Source organism: Oryctolagus cuniculus, chromosome 19 (genome assembly GCF_051225735.1).
Source record: "Oryctolagus cuniculus isolate XC-2025 breed Fujian yellow rabbit chromosome 19, ASM5122573v1, whole genome shotgun sequence".
Lineage (NCBI taxonomy): Eukaryota > Metazoa > Chordata > Mammalia > Lagomorpha > Leporidae > Oryctolagus > Oryctolagus cuniculus.
In genome coordinates, this window is record NC_142885.1 from 8181472 (window position 1) to 8200133 (window position 18662).

General features: G+C 57.0%; 1 protein-coding gene across 18 annotated transcripts in view; it reads left to right on the plus strand.

The window, feature by feature from the left end:
- Positions 1-18662, plus strand: part of TRRAP (transformation/transcription domain associated protein) — a 113142-nt gene that overhangs the window by 39844 nt on the left and 54636 nt on the right. For 9 of the 18 annotated variants that reach the window (XM_089320861.1, XM_089320862.1, XM_089320864.1 and 6 more), the window contains exons 23-39: positions 2168-2367; positions 3532-3749; positions 3838-4035; positions 4535-4795; positions 5197-5358; positions 6740-6836; positions 8556-8677; positions 8978-9148; positions 12553-12621; positions 14692-14745; positions 14870-14890; positions 16360-16479; positions 16632-16751; positions 17033-17191; positions 17271-17452; positions 17623-17821; positions 18307-18435. In XM_089320861.1, coding sequence (XP_089176987.1) covers positions 2168-2367; positions 3532-3749; positions 3838-4035; positions 4535-4795; positions 5197-5358; positions 6740-6836; positions 8556-8677; positions 8978-9148; positions 12553-12621; positions 14692-14745; positions 14870-14890; positions 16360-16479; positions 16632-16751; positions 17033-17191; positions 17271-17452; positions 17623-17821; positions 18307-18435 — 2482 coding nt within the window. The remainder of the gene's footprint in view (positions 1-2167; positions 2368-3531; positions 3750-3837; positions 4036-4534; positions 4796-5196; positions 5359-6739; positions 6837-8555; positions 8678-8977; positions 9149-12552; positions 12622-14691; positions 14746-14869; positions 14891-16359; positions 16480-16631; positions 16752-17032; positions 17192-17270; positions 17453-17622; positions 17822-18306; positions 18436-18662) is intronic. The other 9 variants (XM_089320871.1, XM_089320875.1, XM_089320877.1 and 6 more) reach the window with 4 other exon arrangements.

Below are 18662 nucleotides of genomic sequence, written 5' to 3' on the forward strand. Positions count from 1 at the left end.
TACATGGTCGGTGGACACAGGAGACTGCTCAGCAACGAGCCAAGTGCACTGCTCACCCGTGCCCAGTGTGGGTGTGTCGTCTCCGACGAGTGAAAGGCCAGCAAGTGATGCCGCCTAGATGGCATTATTAGGCCTGTCTGGTCTGTCCCCTGTAAGGTTATCACTGTGGCAATATTCATTTTTTGGAGAGACAGACTGATGGAGAAAGCGCCTATCTGGTTCACTTCCCACATGCCTGCAGTAGGTAAGATGGAGAGAGCTGGGCAGGGCCGAACTGAACTGTGCCTGCCGGGAGCTTCAAGTGCGCTCGCTGTCACGGGAGGCGAACGCAAGATCCTGCTCTCCTGGCTGACAGCAGGTTTCAGCTTAGCCCACAGGGACGCTGGGCCAGAGCAGATTGGAAGGACGGCGGCAGCACACTTAGGGCACCTTCACAAACATGAGGGTAGCCGGGACGGCCTCACAGGTCCAGCTGGGCGCGTGAGCACCCTCTCTCCGCCTCTGGAGACGTCTGATAATGAAGAGCCTTGACGGGTTCGTCGGCTTCAGAAGCAGAACGAGGCAGTTGGGACAAATTCTGCGAGGTGCTCCGTTCGCAGAGCTGTGCTAGATTGGAAGAAGCTAGCGCTGTTTTTTAGAAAAAATTTATTTATTGTAAAGAGTTACAGAGAGGCAGAAGCAGAGAGAGAGAGGTCTTCCATCTGCTGGTTCACTCCCCAAATGGCTACTGTGGCCAGAGCTGTGCCAATCTGAAGCCAGGAGCTGCTTCTGGGTCTTGCACGTGGGTACAAGACCCAAGCACTTGGGCCAGCTTCTGTTGCTTTGCCAGGCACATGAGCAGGGAGCTGGATTGGAAGTGGGGCAGCCGGGACTTGAACCAGCACCCGTATGGGATGCTGGCACTACAGGTGGCAGCTTTACTGGCTATGCTATGGTCCCGGCCTCAAGGTGACACTTTGTTGTTGTTTTAAGATTGATATATTTATTTGAAAGGCAGAGTTACACAGAGCAAGAAGGAGAGGCAGAGAGAGAGAGGTCTTCCATTCGCTGGTTCACTCCTCAATTGGCCACAACGGCTGGAGCTGCACTGATCTGAAGCCAGGAGCTCCCCCCAGGTCTTCCCACGCGGAGTGCAGGGGTGCAAGGACTTCGGCCACCTTCTGCTGCTTTCCAAAGCCATAGCAGAGAGTTGGATTGGAAGTGGAGCAGCCGGGTCTCAAATTTGCACCCATGCCGGCACTGTAGGCGGTGGCTTTATCTGCTACGCCACAGCGCCGGCCCCGCTAATACTGTTTTTAAAATGGAGAACTGTGGCTTTTTTTTTTTTTTTTACTAAGCATTCAGTGTTGGGTGTGTGTTTCCCTGACTGCCTTAAGGAATTTTGGTGAATCTCATGCAGGAACTGGCAGGAAATGCTTTATTGCTTAGGTCCGTTGGCCCATGTAATTCTGTGTTCTTGGAGTGGTTTTGCAAGCATTAACTGTTGATTAAGTACCTTTAGGGCTTAGTGTCTTTCATGCCTGTTTATCATTGATCAGAATTACTTAGAATTTCGGCTTATTTAATTATAAAAGATCAAAAACTGACTTTCTTAAAATAGAGGATAATGACTGAAAGACTGAAGATGACATTTCGTGGTCCACCTCTAAGTCATTGCCCACACGCATACATTTGGTGGGGCTGGCACTGTGGCGTAGCGGGTTAAGCCACTGCCTGCCATGCCGGCATCTCATATGGGTGCTGGTTTGAGACCCGGCTGCTCCACTTCCAATCCAGCTCTCTGCTGTGGCCTGGGAAAGCAGTGGAGGATGGTCCAAATCCTTGGGTCCCCTGCACTGGCGTGGGAGACCCAAAAGAAGCTCCTGGCTTCGGATCAGTGCAGCTCCGGCCGTTGCTAACAATTGGGGAATGAACCAGTTGATGGAAGACCTCTTCTTCTCTCTCTGTTTAACTCTGACTTCAAAATAAATCTTAAAAAAAAAAAAGTACACGTGGGTATTTGCCGGCACTGGCTGTGAGGTTCACGATGAGAAGTGTCCTTGGCTCCAGACGATGCTGCATTCCAAGCAGAGAAATGCACTCACCCAGGTGGGAAATGGGTGGGCGGGGCTCCCGTGGCACCAGCAGCGGGGGACTGGGGCTTTGATGATGTCATTGTGTCGCCCAGCTTCACAGAGAAGACCATCCCGAACGTCATCATATCCCACCGCTACAAGGCGCAGGACACGCCGGCCCGGAAGACATTCGAGCAGGCTCTGACGGGGGCCTTCATGTCGGCCGTCATCAAGGACCTGCGGCCCAGCGCCCTGCCCTTCGTGGCCAGCCTGATTCGCCACTACACCATGGTGGCTGTGGCCCAGCAGTGTGGTGAGTGAGGGCTCCGTGGCGGGGGGAAGTGGTGACTTCATCTCTCAGAACCGCTGCAAAAACTTGGTCAGGTGCCTTGTTTTTGAGAAGCTGAGCTTGCCCCACAGCGTCTGGGCCTCCGTGTTCAGACGTTCCACACACTGCACTGGCAAAGGTAATTTCCGTGGTGGGCGCCTTGGGCCGACGTGAAGGTCATTGCCAAGTTTCAGCTGTAAATTAACGTCAGTGCCCGCCGGAACGTCGTGTGGCCGATTGTCTTTGTGAGAACTGGGTCCCAGTGCTGGTGGACGCTGCACTTCTGATCCCGGATGGTTTTTTGGGTGATGCTCTTCCTCCCCTGGGTGGCCTCTCCCGAGGCCGGGCTCCCTCCTTCCACTGGGTGCCCAGCTGTGCCCATTTCTGCTCCGGAGTAGCCACCTGGGACACCCAGCTGCCATGGCTCCCAGACTCTTTGGTGTGAAGGATGATTGAGTTCGTCCATTCTCATTGCCGGTTTGTTGCAGATGATGCGTTTGTAAATGACACACGGTGGCCACGTCCCTGCCAGCTGCTGTGTAGTGCCTGAAAACCCTGGGCTCTGAGTCTGCAGACCCCTGCCCTGGTTTCTGTCCTCAGAGCCCCTCACACTGGCGATCAGCAGGCAGTGTCTCCGGACGCTGTGGAGCACACGGGACTCGCCCCGTACCTCTCGGCCTGAAGAGTTGGCGCTGTGGAGCGGGGTGCCTCGGTCTCTGCTCAGCGATTCCGTCTTGCCTGATGCCGGGCACTCACGAGGTGGTGACTGCCGGTGGCCGCAGCCGGCTGTTGTCCGGCTGTGTTCTTCCGTCACCGCTGGTTGCTGCTGCAGTGTTCCAGTGTCGGCTGTGTGGAGTGTAACCCGGGGTCATTCCCATGTCGCCTACCTTCGTCTGTTTCATGATAATGTTTAAAGATACCCACCCGACTGGGATTCTCAGTTTAAACCAGTATGCTTTTGAGTAATGGGAGAGAAAATGTGAGACACGGTGTGTCGTGGAAAACACTCGGCAATCAGCCTTGGTGAGGATCAGGCCACTTAGTTTATAAGTGTGTGCACTGCATCGGGTTCCTGACTTCAAGAGAAGAGTGAGGGATGAGGCCCATGGCAGTGAACTTGACCTTCTCCTGCCCTCCCTCTCCTCTCAGGTCCATTCTTGCTGCCTTGCTACCAGGTGGGCAGCCAGCCCAGCACAGCCATGTTTCACAGTGAAGAAAACGGGTCGAAGGGGATGGATCCCTTGGTTCTGATCGACGCCATAGCTATTTGCATGGCCTACGAGGAAAAGGAACTCTGCAAGATCGGGGAGGTGGCCTTGGCTGTGATATTTGACGTTGCGAGTATCATCCTAGGCTCCAAGGAGAGGGTGAGGAGCGGTCACGGGGTGCCGGTCTGGGGTGTCTGCACGTGCGGCCACTGCAGCTGGGCACTGGGGTTTGTTCTCTTCCCCGCAGGCGTGCCAGCTACCCCTGTTCTCCTACATCGTGGAGCGCCTGTGCGCGTGTTGTTACGAGCAGGCTTGGTATGCAAAGCTGGGGGGCGTGGTGTCCATCAAGTTCCTCATGGAGCGGCTGCCTCTCACATGGGTTCTCCAGAACCAGCAGACGTTCCTCAAAGCACTCCTGTTCGTCATGATGGACTTGACCGGAGAGGTAGGTGCTGGGCTGCCCGGAGGGCATTCTTCCTGAGACTGCCGTGCCGGTGCCTTCCTCGTGGCAGGTGCTTGGACACTCGGATTTCGCGACAGCCCTCTGGGTATTTGGATACCTGCTGGCTGTGAGAAGGGACGTCCAGAGTGTTCATCGGCATACATCTGAAGGAAAGCAGAGACGGTGCCTCCGAGTTGCATTCTTTGTGGACTGATGTCCACACGTAACTTACACCAGGCATTGCCATGTGCTAACCGCTGGGGTCGTGGCTCTCGTGGCTCGATCGATCAGTGTTTTCTTTCTTGGTTGACAAGCAGGAGCTACTGGCAGGAAGAAGCACTGAGCAGTTACAATGTAGTTTGCTAATGTAGCTGGTGTAAGGGGCGTGGTTTCCTCCAGCTGCCACCTGCCCTGGGACAGCAGCCACAGCGGACGGGGGTGGGAGGCAGAGGGTGTGGTGAGTGGCATCCAGCCCTTGTTCTGAGGCAGCCCTGACTTGCAGGTTTCCAATGGGGCTGTCGCCATGGCCAAGACCACCCTGGAACAGCTCCTGATGAGGTGTGCGACCCCTCTGAAAGACGAGGAGCGGGCCGAGGAGATCCTGGCTGCTCAGGAGAAGTCCTTCCACCACGTGACGCATGACCTGGTTCGAGAAGTCACCTCTCCGAACTCCACCGTGAGAAAACAGGCTATGCACTCCCTGCAGGTACTGGCCCAGGTCACTGGAAAAAGTGTGACAGTGATAATGGAACCCCACAAAGAGGTGAGATTTCTGTCGCCAAGACGCGGGTGATTGGGATGGTTTTTGAGATTCTTGTTTTGGTTTTCAAGTCTGGGTTGTGGACGCTGCGCTTTATACTTTTGTGTCCACGCCAGAAAGTACTGCTGAGCCTGCTCGGTTTGGAGCAGCGCACGCTGGGGTTGTGGGGAGCTTGTTGGTGTTGGGAGGCTGGAAGATTGCTGGCCTGCGTGGCACTGGTGGTTCCCCGTGGCCACTGGTCGTGCCTGCTGTGCCTCCCAGGGCCAGGCCAGCGCAGGTCACGTCCTTCCCTAGTGCAAGGGCAGCTGTGATCGTTGTTAAGCTGATGGTTGTGGAATGCTGTGCTGAGAGGTGTTGCTTTCGAGGGCCGCCAGTGAGCGGTGCATCCCCCTCGGCTCCCCCAGGTCCTCCAGGACATGGTCCCACCCAAGAAGCACTTGCTGCGACACCAGCCGGCCAACGCCCAGATCGGCCTCATGGAGGGGAACACGTTCTGCACCACGTTACAGCCCCGCCTCTTCACCATGGACCTGAACGTGGTGGAGCATAAGGTGTTCTACACAGAGGTAGGGGCGGGGGTGCGGGGCCGTGTGCGTGGTGCTGCCGTGTGTCTGCTAGCCCGTCTTTGTGCGTGCGCCAAGACTGGTCAGGCTGCACTCAGAGAAGGCTCGGAAAGTGACGCAGGTAACCAGCCCTGGCCTGGCACTGCTCTGGGCCGGGGTGTTGCCCCTGGACCTGGTGGAAGGGAGGCCCCGTGGCAGGAGAGGCTCAGCGTAGGGTCGGTGTCCTCGGATCCTAAGAGCCACATCAGCCCTCCAGGGCCCGGCTCTGACTGAGGGTCCTGGCGTGTGTTGGAGGGTAGGCTGTTCCCCGTGGCCTTCATCAGCCAGCTCACAGGTGCCCTGGGCACGGCTGGTGGAGAGCAGGTGCTCCCACACTGTTCACACTGGGCTCTGTGAGTGCAGGCACTGTTGATTCTAATGTTAAGGTGCACCCAGAGCCGCAGAGCAGGTGAGCCGCAAGGCTGCGCCATGAACCCAGGCGATCCCTTCAGAGCACGGTTCCCCGTCAGCGTCCTCCGGCCTCCGGCCGGGCCCTGGTACTCTTCTGTGGTCTTGATTTGCCCCCACCCAAATCCATGTGCTGGCAGATGGCATCTTACAGATTCTTGTCGCCGTGAATGTTCCAGCGAGAGGTGACGTCAGTGATGGGCAGTCGTCACACTGTGGAGACAGTCGAGTTACCGCAGGCAGGGTGCTGCGGTGGTCTGGTGGTCAGTGCCAATTTGAAATTTAGGGGCCAGGAATCACACTTCGGTAGGCGTCAGAGGGAGCTGAGGCGAGCACCACCAGCGAGCGAATTCTTAGTCCACGCTGTCTGAAGTTCCGGTCAGGAGGATTCCCTCTCTGTCCCTCTCAGTCCTGTGGGCCTGGGCCCAGCTCTGACCCCCAGCGAGCGAATTCTTAGTCCACGCTGTCTGAAGTTCCGGTCAGGAGGATTCCCTCTCTGTCTCTCTGAGTCCTGTGGGCCTGGGCCCAGCTCTGACCCCCAGCGAGCGAATTCTTAGTCCACGCTGTCTGAAGTTCCGGTCAGGAGGATTCCCTCTCTGTCTCTCTGAGTCCATGGGCCTGGGCCCAGCTCTGACTGTCCAGGCCTTGTAGGGTCCCTGTGTCAGGGATGCCTCTGGGAACTGGGAGGACAGGGTCCCTTGGCCTTTCTGGAGTCCACTCACTAAGCCGAGGTCAGGGGCTGGCAGTGCTGAGGGCGTGAGCTGCTGGAGAATCAGGGAGCTCTGTCCATTTCCGCTCTGAAAGTTCTTGACTGGGCTTGTCTGTCCGTTGCTGGTTGTGTTGCGGTGTGTGTGGAGGATGGCTGTGCTGTGATACTTGCAAGGTTGTATGTCCCTGCAGTAAGATGGGCTAAATTGCGTCATCTGGTCTCTTCCAGTTGTTGAACTTGTGTGAGGCCGAAGACTCCGCTTTAACGAAGCTGCCCTGCTACAAAAGTCTCCCCTCGCTCGTGCCCTTGCGAATCGCAGCCCTGAGTAAGTTCACGTGGTGAGCAGCAGTGAAGAGGGGCTGGCCCTGTGGCACAGCAGGTTCAGCCACTGCCTGCAGTGCCAGCAACCCGCATGGGCACCGGTTCAAGTCCCTGCTGCTCCTTTGCTCCTGCGCCTGGGAAAGCAGCGGAGGATGGCTCAAATGCTTGGGCCCTGCACCCGCGTGGGAGACCCAGGTGGCTTCCCAGTTCTGGCTCAGCCCATGTCATGGTGGCCATTTGGGGAGTGAGCCAGTAGATAGAATCTCTCTCTCTGACTCTGCCTTTCAAAGAAACAAATCTTTGTTTTGTTTGTTTTTTAAGTGAAATACAGTGGCTTTGCTGTTGCTACTGTCTGAACTGTCTGGTGTTCTGTCTTCTTAAGGTGAGATCAGCAGGTTCATTTGTTTACTGAAGTACTTAGAGGTTATGAGATTGCCTGTGTTGTTAGTATTTAGGAATTCCGTTGCCTGCAGTTCAGTGCATTTTGCTGTATAGTAATTCTGTATTCTGTGGTTGTGTGAATCAGGTGCTCTGGTTACAGGGCTGGTTTTGTTAGGATGAGAGCTACAGTAAGGTGCATTGAAGCCTCTGTGGGCTTCTTCATGAGCCAGAGCATTTGAGATTCCTGAAGTCTGCCCCACTGGGCACGTGAGTTCCTGTGCACAGGAGTGTGCAGAGTTTAGGAAGAGAGCCACACTGACTGACCCTGTCATTATTCACTGTGTGTGACTACGTGCCTAGTAGAAGCTTTCCTAGTTGACTGTAGCTTTGTTGGTTATTTCACGCCTGATGGGATGTGGCCAGAGTCCTTTCTGAATGGGAGGTGGGATGACAGGCAGTTGGTAAGACAGGGCAAGGTGAGCTGAAGGCCGGGGCCGGGACACTGCGTGGCAGGCGAGCACCGAGGGGATGTTTTGGGGCGCCCCACCGGTGAGTGCCTGTCGGTGCTGTCCTCTCACTTCCCTTAGCTAACAGCGATGGCGGTGTGTCTCCTTTCCAAGGAACATTTGCACTTTGAAAGACTTAGAGCTTAATCCCCAAGTTGAATAGACTTGGGCATTGGGACGAAGGGGGGCCGTGTGACCCCCGCATCACACGTCACAGGCCGTGTCAGAGGCTGCAGCCCTCAGGTAGCTCACATGTGACTGCTGTCGCCCTCTGAGGACGACTTGGGGGTAACGATGTCAGCGGGGACCCCTCCTCCACCCACCTCTCCCCTCTCAGGAGGTGTGAGGTTTATTGTGGCTTTTTGTTGTAATTTGAAAGGCAGACAGAAAAATCTCAGTCTCCCATCTGCTGGTTCACTTCCCAAACCCCCACAATGGGCAGAGCTGGACCAGACTGGAACTGGGAGCCTGGAACTCGATCCAGGTCTCCCCCGAGTGGCAGGAACCCAAGCACTGGAGCCTTCCCCACAGCTCCCAGGTCAAGCCAGGGCTGGAGGCTGCAGTTGGAAGTGGAGCTGGGACCTGAACCCAGAGTGGGCTGCAGGCATCCTGCTCAGGCTCTGACCTGCTAGGCCAGACGTCTGCCTCCCTCGCGGCCTTGGGGCTGGCCAGTGACATCACTCCTCGATAATGCCGGCTTTCACTTTCTCGAGATCAGATAGAGGAGAGAGGGCGAGTGGTCAGGTCTTGTGTTCTTTGGGAGGAGGCTTCAGAGAAGAAAACTGTTCAGGTATTTTCAGGTGAATAATGAGACCGTGTTATTTCTCCCTCTCAAGATGCGCTTGCAGCCTGCAATTACCTTCCTCAGTCCAGAGAGAAGATCATCGCTGCGCTCTTCAAAGCCCTGAATTCCACCAACAGTGAGCTCCAGGAGGCTGGGGAAGCCTGCATGAGGAAGGTAGGGGTGTGTGTGTGTGTGTGTGTGTGTGTGAGAGAGAGAGAGAGAGAGAGAGAGAATTGGCCTGCAAACCTGGGCACGCCTCAGGAGAGGTTGCAATGTCTCTACTTGTTACATAGTCATACTAACTCTTTTAAAATGTTAAAAGCAATGGACGCCCCTCATTTCATCACACACTTCTGAACTACCGCGTTTTCTAAGGGGAAAGCAAACACTGGGTGCCAGGGTGGAACAGGAGTTCCGTTCTGTTAGAGATTACCCCGTGCTATCTGTCTCTCTGTAACTTTTCCCTTCTGGTAGTTTTTAGAAGGCGCGACGATAGAGGTCGATCAGATCCATACGCACATGCGCCCTCTGTTGATGATGCTGGGAGATTACCGGAGCTTGACCCTGAATGTGGTGAATCGGCTGACTTCCGTCACCAGGCTCTTCCCAAATTCCTTCAACGATAAATTTTGTGATCAGATGATGGTAAGCCAGATGCCTTGAGAACTTGTTGTTTGCTAGACGGGAAAACATTAGCTTACGTTGCTTGTGAAGTGAGTGGTGTGTCGATGTGCTTATGACTGGGAAGGCGTGAAGGGGATCTGCCGTCTCCTCCTCTGCCAGGGACACCTGTGGACAGGTGCCGTCCCCTCCCACCTGTGGTAGCACCCAGGTACATCCTCACGGTCCACAGAGGAGGTGTGGCACACCTGTGGACAGGTGCCATCCCCTCCCACCTGTGGTAGCACCCAGGTGCGTCCTCGCGGCCCCACAGAGGAGGTGTGGCACACCTGTGGACAGGTGCCGTCTCCTCCCACCTGTGGTAGCACCCAGGTGCATCCTCCCGGCCCCACAGAGGAGGTGTGGCACACCTGTGGACAGGTGCCATCCCCTCCCACCTGTGGTAGCACCCAGGTACATCCTCCCGGCCCCACAGAGGAGGTGTGGCACACCTGTGGACAGGTGCTGTCCCCTCCCACCTGTGGTAGCACCCAGGTGCGTCCTTGCGGCCCCACAGAGGAGGTGTGGTTGACACCGTGCTTGCTCGGCCCCGTCGTTCAGGTTAGTCCAAAGGCGTACCGCTTCATTCCGCTGAGAGTCTCGCGTCTCATCCTAAGGACCTGCTGTCGTTCCGCTGACCTGTTCCCTGTGCTCGGATTGCTCCTAGCCCTTTGCCACTGGACACTGATGTGGTGAACAAGTTGTTGGTAGTTTCGCACATGTGTTTATTCCTAGTAGATGCTTTGTGTGTGTGCTGTCTTCCAATACGTTGTCATTCTTTCCAAGACAGCAGAAATCTGCCCTTCCTTCTGCACTGCCGTCCAGAGGTTCCAGGACAGTGTGGAGAGAACCGCCTTGCACGCTGCTCTCTGACGAAGGCTACGGCTCTTTCCCTAAAATCAGACAGCTTACCCTGCTTTCTCTGGCACGATTGTAAAATCCTTCAAAAGCAGAGTGCCAGTGTCCTCGGCAGAAGAATGGCTGTGGTTGCTGTGATCCAGGTGTTCGCACGGCACCTAGCACGTGGGCTCCTGCCCCGTGCTGGCCGGGCTGCCCTGGCCTACCCTGAGTGGGCTGTGCTCAAGAACACGTCGCCCCGTGGTGGAGCTTTCCCCTCGCGTGGTGCGTGGTGAGGTTGCCAGCTCAAGCCTTCGGCTTGGTTTTAACAGTTCTGAAAAGCTTCCTCCATGCAGAGTTTGTATCTAGCTCTGTGGATGATTGGAGTTACTGTCTGTGTGTGGTGGAGACAGCAGTCAGCCTGCTTGTTTCGTGTGTGGCACCCAGTTCCTGTGTTTGGAGTTTGAGCCACTTGACACTTGAAGTCTCCTGTATGGTCCTTGCTCTGACTGTCTGCTTGTTAAACTCAAAGTGGATTTTATATGCCAGTTAGTGTTGTGTATTTCCTTTGAGAAACCTGGAATCAGAAAGAATGACATGGATCTGACCATTGCCTGTACGTCTGGTTCTGTTATTGTCATTTAAATCTTTGTCTAAGCAGCCGTTCCAGTGGATGTGGGTTTAAGGAATTGGCATCCTGGTGATGAATGTTCTTCAGGGATTTTGTTGGTCAAATGTTGCTAGGTCGGTACTTGGTAGAAATGTGTATGGCTTTGTGTCTTTCTCAGTGTTCTTCCTTGGAACACTGGCCCTTTAAGAGGTAGGCCTTCCATGGACACCAGTTCATGGGCTATGTGAATTTGGAAATTTGGAAAACAGCCTTGTGAAGTTTGGCAAGGATGGTACAGGTGGTGAAGACCTGTCCTAGGGAAGCAGGCTTTGATGGTTTAAGTCCTCGTTCCCTCATGCCCTTGTGCCCTGAGCCTGTTTGACCATGGAATCCTTACAGCAGTGGCATGCTGACTTCCATCAGACGTCAGTGTCCTGAAGGTCATGTGTACAGCGCAGGGAGGTGAGGGCGCCCGTGTGGCTGACTGTTCCCGTGGTCTGAGAGTCAGTACAGGGAGGTGAGGGCTCCCGTGTGGCTGACTGTACCCGTGTGGCTGACTGTTCCCGTGGTCTGAGCGTCAGCACAGGGCAGTGAGGGCGCCCGTGTGGCTGACTGTACCCGTGTGGCTGACCGTTCCCGTGGTCTGAGCGTCAGTACAGGGAGGTGAGAGCGCCCGTGTGGCTGACTGTTCCCGTGGTCTGAGCGTTAGCACAGGGCAGTGAGGGCGCCCGTGTGGCTGACTGTACCCGTGTGGCTGACCGTTCCTGTGGTCTGAGCATCAGCACAGGGCAGTGAGGGTGCCCGTGTGGCTGACTGTACCCGTGTGGCTGACTGTTCCCGTGGTCTGAGCGTCAGCACGGGGAGGTGAGGGCGCCCATGTGGCTGACCGTTCCCGTGGTCTGAGCGTCAGCACAGGGCAGTGAGGGCACCCGTGTGGCTGACTGTACCCGTGTGGCTGACTGCACTCGTGGTCCGAGCTTCAGCACAGGGAGGTGAGGGTGCCCATGTGGCTGACTGTTCCCGTGGTCTGAGTGTCAGTGCAGGGTGGTGAGGGCGCCTGCGTGGCTGACTGTTCCCGTGGTCTGAGCATCAGCACAGGGTGGTGAGGGCGCCCGCGTGGCTGACTGTTCCCGTGGTCTGAGCGTCAGCGCATGAAGGTGAGGTCTGAGCTTTGGGCTCTGAGTACTTGTCTTTCTGGTTTGTCCAGCCACGGGCTGCCAGTTAGACCAGTGGGGTGGGCTATCTTCCCACACACCTGCTCCCAGTGCAGCGTCCCTGCCTGCAGTCAGCCCAGGGGGCGTTGCTGCCTGGCTGGGTGCCATGCTTGTCTGACCATCCTCCTTCCCCAGGGTCCCCTTGCTCTCTGCTCCTCAGCCACAGTGGCCACCCTTCCCTCTCTGGCCCCAGGCCTCTGTCGCTCTCCTTGCTTGCAGCAGCATTCCTCTTCTGGTTGGAGCGCATCTGCCTCCTTGTTAGAGCCCCTGCACAGATGTCACAGCCTCGGCGGGCTCTCCTCATCCTCAGCCCTCCTCTGAAGCAGGTTGCGGTCCCTCTTGTGTAGCACTCTGATGACTGGTGCGCCCAGGGTGTCCCTTTGGTTTTATCCGCTCTCCGCTGGACCTGGAGCTTCACAGGACGGGCGTGGGCGGCCGAGATCATTGCTTCCCTTCTCCGTCCCTGCTCTGTCCCGTAGCCCATGCACCTGCGTGCTCAGAGATCGGCTTGGGAGCAGCTCCCACGGGGGAGCGGCAGGACCGGCCAGGTGTCAGGATGCACCTTTCTGTGGTCAGGACGCAAGCAGGTGCCGGTCGCTCACCTCGCGAGCCCGCTGCGTGGGCTGTTTCAGTCACAGGAACACTGGTGACCGTGAGCAGACGTCGGAGGGAACCGCTGCCGTCGTGGGGGCCGTGCTGTCTAATCGAAGGATGTGCTCTTTCCACAGCAACATCTGCGCAAGTGGATGGAGGTGGTGGTCATCACCCACAAAGGGGGCCAGAGGAGCGACGGAAACGTGAGTGACTCGCTTGTTTCTGGGCAGGGCCCCGGGCCGTGCCGCTGGGTCCTTCCCGCCGGAGCAGTGCTTCTGATGGACTGCCGGGCAGAAGCCAGCGTGTGCGGTTGCAGTCCACGTGCCCCATTCGTTAGCCTTGCGTTTTGCTTCTGTCTCTCTCAGTTGCTGAACATTCCATGTTTCTTTAAAGTCTCCCACGTGTCCGTGTGCGTGTGACATCGCTGTGGATGAGACTTGGGGGAAGCTCGAACGTTAGTATTTCCCTTTGACTAGTTCCGCTTCACGCAGTGTGTCTTCTAGACGTCGGCAGCCGCCGCGGTGGGGGCGTGCCCCGCAGCTGTTGTCCATTGCTTTCCATCCCTGGGCGGTCGGGAACGTCTGTGTGTAACTGTTCGCGCCTGCAGGAACCTTCTAGAGCGTTTTCAGGACTTACAGTGCTAAGGAGAACGTAAGGAGACATCGTAGGAACACTGGCGTGGATGTGTTCTAGGCCTGAGTTCCCCGATGAACGACTACTTCAGAACGTACATGAGGGAAAAGCGCCATAGTTAAATCTTTCCTGACTCTCTGATGTTGGTGGTTATGACTGTCTCCTGAAAATGTGCACTCCTTGCTGTTCTGAATCTAACACTATTTGTGTCCATTTTAAAAGTTTTTTTTTTTTTTTTTCCTTAACCTGATGGTACCCTGTCAGTGGATGGAATTGCATTTTCCGTAGCTCCATGGTGCCCGGTGACCTCACACAGCGGCGTCGCCACTAGGGAACCCCTCCTAGCTGCTCAGAGGCGCCGTGAACGCAGCCTGTCTGTCTTGTGCCTGCTCGTGGAACGCCGCTTTCCATCCCAGCCTGGAGTTTTTTTCTTTCTGGCTTTGTTATGCTTTGTTTGACCATTCTGTGTCGAGGTGTGCTGTGTGCCTCGTTGCCTGCTGCGTCTGAACAGCCAGCTAAGCCAGCCGGGGCCAGAACTGTTACTGCAGCAGTCCCTCTGCGGGCTGGGAATTTTTTGTGCAGGAGAAAACCGCGGGACTCCTGCGGGAGGCACGCACAGTGCGTCAGTGAGGCCCCTGGGAGTGGTCGTGGGGCCCCCGTGCCCTTCCGCCCGCCTCATAAGCCGTTCTAAAAACCTACTGGGTAGCTGGCGGCTTCCACTGAATCAGAGATCCTGGAAGCATGGAGAGCAAGTGATGTGGAGGTGGGGCAGTTGCAGAGGGGATGGAGTCGGGACTGGCGGTGTCCCTGCCCGCCCCACCCCTGCCCACCCCGTCCCTCACCCCCAGATCCTTTCGTCGCCCCTGAGCAGCCAGGGAGCCGCGGGCACCGCGAGCGTGGCTACCCGTCTGCATTCAGGCCTGGCCTCACCACCCAGGCGCTGCGTTGAGCTCTGGAGTCTGCTCCTGGTTCTGGATGGGGAATGAGTCTCAGACAGGGGTTTGTTGGTGTGGAGAACACTCCTGGGTACCACTGCTTATTTGAGAAGCTGTGATCGCAGAGATGCTAAATAGGTGCCTGAGAAAAGTAAACGCGCAGTGTGACCTGGCGTACCCCTGATGATCAGGGCTCTGCACAGTCACCGTGTTGCGGAAGAGAACACGTGACCCTGTCAGGCCAATTCTATGTGCACACACACACGCACACACAACACATTGGTGGCATGCAGGCTGTCACTTCACAAGGTGACCCACTCACGGCCCGTGAGCTCTGTGTGGCGTCCTCATGTGGCCTAACCCACGAGGCCGAACGCCCTTGTCCTGTCTGGCCTTCGCTGGGAAGAGGGGTGTGCCACTGGGTCTTCCTCACATTGAATGTCTGAGCATTGCACGTGAACTCAAGGGGTTTTGTGAGAGTCATCTGCCGACAGCAGGATCCCAGTTTCTCCCCTGGGGAAGGCGCGTGCCGTCAGCCACGCCCCCCGCGTACTCTTGGTCGTCCATCTGTTCATTACTGTGTCTCTCTGACCTCGTTGTGTCTGCACTGTCTTGTCAACCCCAACGACCCTCGCTGTGCTTGAGTGTCGGGGAAGTTCTGTAAATAACACCGATAGAAAAGCCGATTTTCCTCCCCATCCTCAGGAGAGCATTTCAGAGTGCGGGAGGTGCTCCTTGTCTCCATTCTGTCAGTTTGAGGTGAGAACAACCGATTAAAAGTCAGTTTGTGATGTGCAATGTGAAGAACAGTTTTTCTTTTCTTTTCTTTTCTTTGGACCTTTCTGTTGCCTTTTTTCATGCTGTAATTTTTGTTTTGGTTCAGCCTGCCATGGAAGGGGTAGAGGTGAGAATTGGAGTGGAGGTGCAGGAGGGGGTTGTTGTCGTACTGGTTCTGCCGTGACTTGTTAGCTGTGCTGTGGTTCTGTACTGGACGGTGCGTTGTGCCTTGGAGTGCAGTGACCTGTGTGTCTGTCTGTGGCAGAGTCGTACAGTACCATTGCTGTGACGTGTCCGGGTGCTAAGCATGTTTCCCATCAGGGCCTGGGAAGCCACATCCGAAGTTCCTCTGTTCGCTCCCTGTCAGAGTCGCCATCTCGAGCCTGTGTGAGATGGAACTGGACTTTGCTCAGCCAGCCAGCAGCCTGCTGAGAGGAAGCTCCCCACAGAATGTGTTAGCCCTGCTACAGCGGGGCGCCCTCGTGTCTCCTGCACCCCTGCCTGCCTGCCTGCCTGCCGTGGGTCGGCACCTCAGCCCCTTGATCTCTCAGGCACACGAACACACAGGTGCACACACGTACTCACACGTGCAGGTACACGCATACGAGGCACACATGTACACACGTGTGCAGGCAGACGCACACACAGGTAGTCGCATCCCTGTGCAGCCTTAGACTCCTGGGCCCTCCGTCCTCGGGAAAATGGGGATGATACCATTGGTCCTCTCTGCCCTGCAGCGCTGTGCGGTCATAACAGCACTGCAGCAGTAGAAAACCTCAGGGCGCGTGTACCACGTGAGAACCCTGCAGAGTCAGCGTAGCGCGTCCCTGGCCGAGGCCTTGAGCGCTCTGTGGATGGGAACTCAGGTGAGCTGGCTCTGTGGTTGCTTCCTCATCTCCGTTTGGTCTGGGGAGACCCTCTGAGGTGCACCCCAAGGCTGCTGAGCTCGTGGCCCTCGGGACCAATGCGAATCATCCCCACTTTACCCGCCTGCCCTGGCTCAGGGCTGTGCAGGGGCCACACGGAGGGGGCCTGGCAGGAGCAAAAGCTGCGGCCACAGAATGCGAAGGTGGAGTGAGCGCCACGCAGTGCCAGCAGCATCTCAGAACACAGCCCCTGCGTCGGTCAGCTTGACCTTAGGCCTGCTTGACAAAGCCTCGTGCCACCATCGCCTTATTTACATGGACATGTAGTTTCCAAGGTAGACGCTTCAGCATTTTTTGAGAAACTTTCCTCTGCTAGAACTGAGTGCGGTGCCACTCAGAGTGGCAGTCCCGGTGCTCTCAGGCGTGCCCGTCCCCTCGGTGAGGGGCAGCACAGGCGACACAGCTCACAGCAGCCACACTGTCAGCGCCTTTCTGCCAGGGCTGCACGGTCAGGCCCCTCCCACTGACGCTCGGGCTCTGCAGCCCCCGCAGTGCCCTCCCGCAGGCCCCACACAGGGTAGTGTGCGATGGTAAGTCGCAGCTTTGTCCCTGTCCCCTCTGCTTCGTTGGCCAGCCTTGAGAGCTGTGAGACCGTAGTAGGCCTAGTGACGCTGCCTCTCGCACCAGCAAAGCTGATGGGCTCTGTATGATTTCTGGTTTTCTTCGGTAGGAAATGAAGATTTGTTCGGCCATCATAAACCTTTTCCACCTGATCCCAGCCGCGCCTCAGACCCTGGTCAAGCCTCTGCTGGAGGTGGTCATGAAGACAGAGCGCGCCATGTTGATTGAGGTGGGGCCGCCCGGGCGCTCCTGACCCTTCCGCTCTGCTGCCTGAGGCCTCGCGTTCACTGTGCTATGGGAAATGAGTGACGGGGCAGTTCCGGCCTGGGAGGGCGGGGGTGGCGGCAGCGCAGGGACACAGCGCCCCTCTGTGTGTTGCAGGCGGGCAGTCCGTTCCGGGAGCCCCTCATCAAGTTCCTCACGCGGCACCCCTCGCAGACGGTGGAGCTGTTCATGATGGAGGCCACGCTCAACGACCCCCAGTGGAGCAGGATGTTCATGGTGAGAGCTGCGGCCCACGCCCGGCCTCGGGGCGCCGGCAGCCCCGCTGCGTGAGCTCGGCTCCCAGGCTCGCGCTCCACAGGGGTTCCGTGGCACAAACGGACCTGCTGCCGGGACTACCCTGAAGTGCGATTCTGTGAAAAAATCTCCCGGGGATGTTTGCAGTGAATTCTTTCTTAGCCCGTCCAGAGAGATTTAGAAAGATCCTGCGAATTCACGTCCTCTCACCTTTTGTGCGTTGAATCGTCTTAAAGCAGCTTTCCCTACTGTTGTGTTTCCAGAGTTTCTTGAAGCACAAAGATGCCAAGCCGCTGCGGGACGTGCTGGCGGCCAACCCCAACAGGTTCATCACGCTGCTGCTGCCGGGCGGCGCGCAGACGGCCGTGCGCCCCGGCTCGCCCAGCACCATGCGCCTGGACCTCCAGTTCCAGGCCATCAAGGTAGCCCATCTCTGCCAGGGCCCCCGGAGCCCCAGCGTCTGCTCGCGTCACCGTTCCCTGACTGTCTCTTCTCTGACAGATCATCAGCATCATTGTGAAAAACGACGACTCGTGGCTGGCCAATCAGCACTCCCTGGTGAGCCAGCTGCGGCGCGTGTGGGTCAGCGAGGCCTTCCAAGAGAGACACCGCAAGGAGAACATGGCGGCCACCAACTGGAAGGAGCCCAAGCTGCTGGCCTATTGTCTGCTCAACTACTGCAAGTGGGTGCCCGCAGGGCGTCGTGCACAGGCCCCGCCCATGACTGCTCCGGGGCCTCTGCTGCGTGCGTGCAGTCGGACCGGCGGTGGGGCTGGGCTCCAACCCAGCTGCTGGAAGGCCAGTGAGCCGTGGGGCTTGCACGCGCTAACCGGTTGTCCCCTTTGATCTTTAGAAGGAACTATGGAGATATAGAACTGCTGTTCCAGTTGCTCCGAGCCTTCACGGGTCGCTTTCTCTGCAACATGACGTTCCTGAAAGAGTACATGGAGGAAGAGATTCCCAAAAATTACAGCATCGCTCAGAAACGCGCCCTGTTTTTCCGCTTTGTAGACTTCAGTGACCCCAACTTTGGAGATGAGCTGAAAGCCAAGGTGAGCCCGTGTGAGGCAGTGGAAGGCGGCAGGTGTCGGGGCTGGTTTAGGGCGGGGGGGCTGGTTTAGGGCGGGGGGCTGGTTTAGGGCGGGGGGGCTGGTTTAGGGCGGGGGGCTGGTTTAGGGCGGGGGGGCTGGTTTAGGGCGGGGGGCCTGGACCCGGTTCCCGTCAGGCCGTGTCTCCTCTGGACCAGGAGATGCCTTTGGAAGCAGTGTACGGCCGATCTGGCAGCACGCCGGTGCTGGAGAGTGGTGTGTTAGTTAGTTTCCTCGTTTGCAGAAAATAGCTTGCTTGGAGTGGGCAAGAACCGGCTGGCGTCTCCTTCCAGGCTGCCCATGGACAGAGGTCACTGTCGGTGGGCACCTCCTGGGCTTGTTCCGACCTCACAGTGCCGTGTGGCCCGGCTGCTTGTCCTCCCCAGCGTATTGGAGACGTGAGCAGCGTGGCTGTGTTTCCATCTGACTTGGTTTGACTTCCTTTGTAGGTCCTGCAGCATATCTTGAATCCTGCTTTCTTGTACAGCTTTGAGAAGGGGGAAGGAGAGCAGCTCTTGGGACCTCCCAACCCAGAAGGAGACAGCCCAGAGAGCATCACCAGCGTGTTCATCACCAAGGTAGCGTTGCTGGCAGCGCGCACCAGGGACCAGCGTGTGGCGTGTGTTGGGGGTTTACTGGGGTAGGCTTTGATTCCTGCTGGCAGTCGCTCATGGCAGGACGTGACGTTGCTGTTCTGATGGGCGGCTTCCGGTCCTGAATGAGCCCTCGCTCATTAGCAGATCCCAGGCAGAAGCAGAACGTAGCTCCGTGATAATTCAGACCCCAGACAGCTGTTTGCATAGCA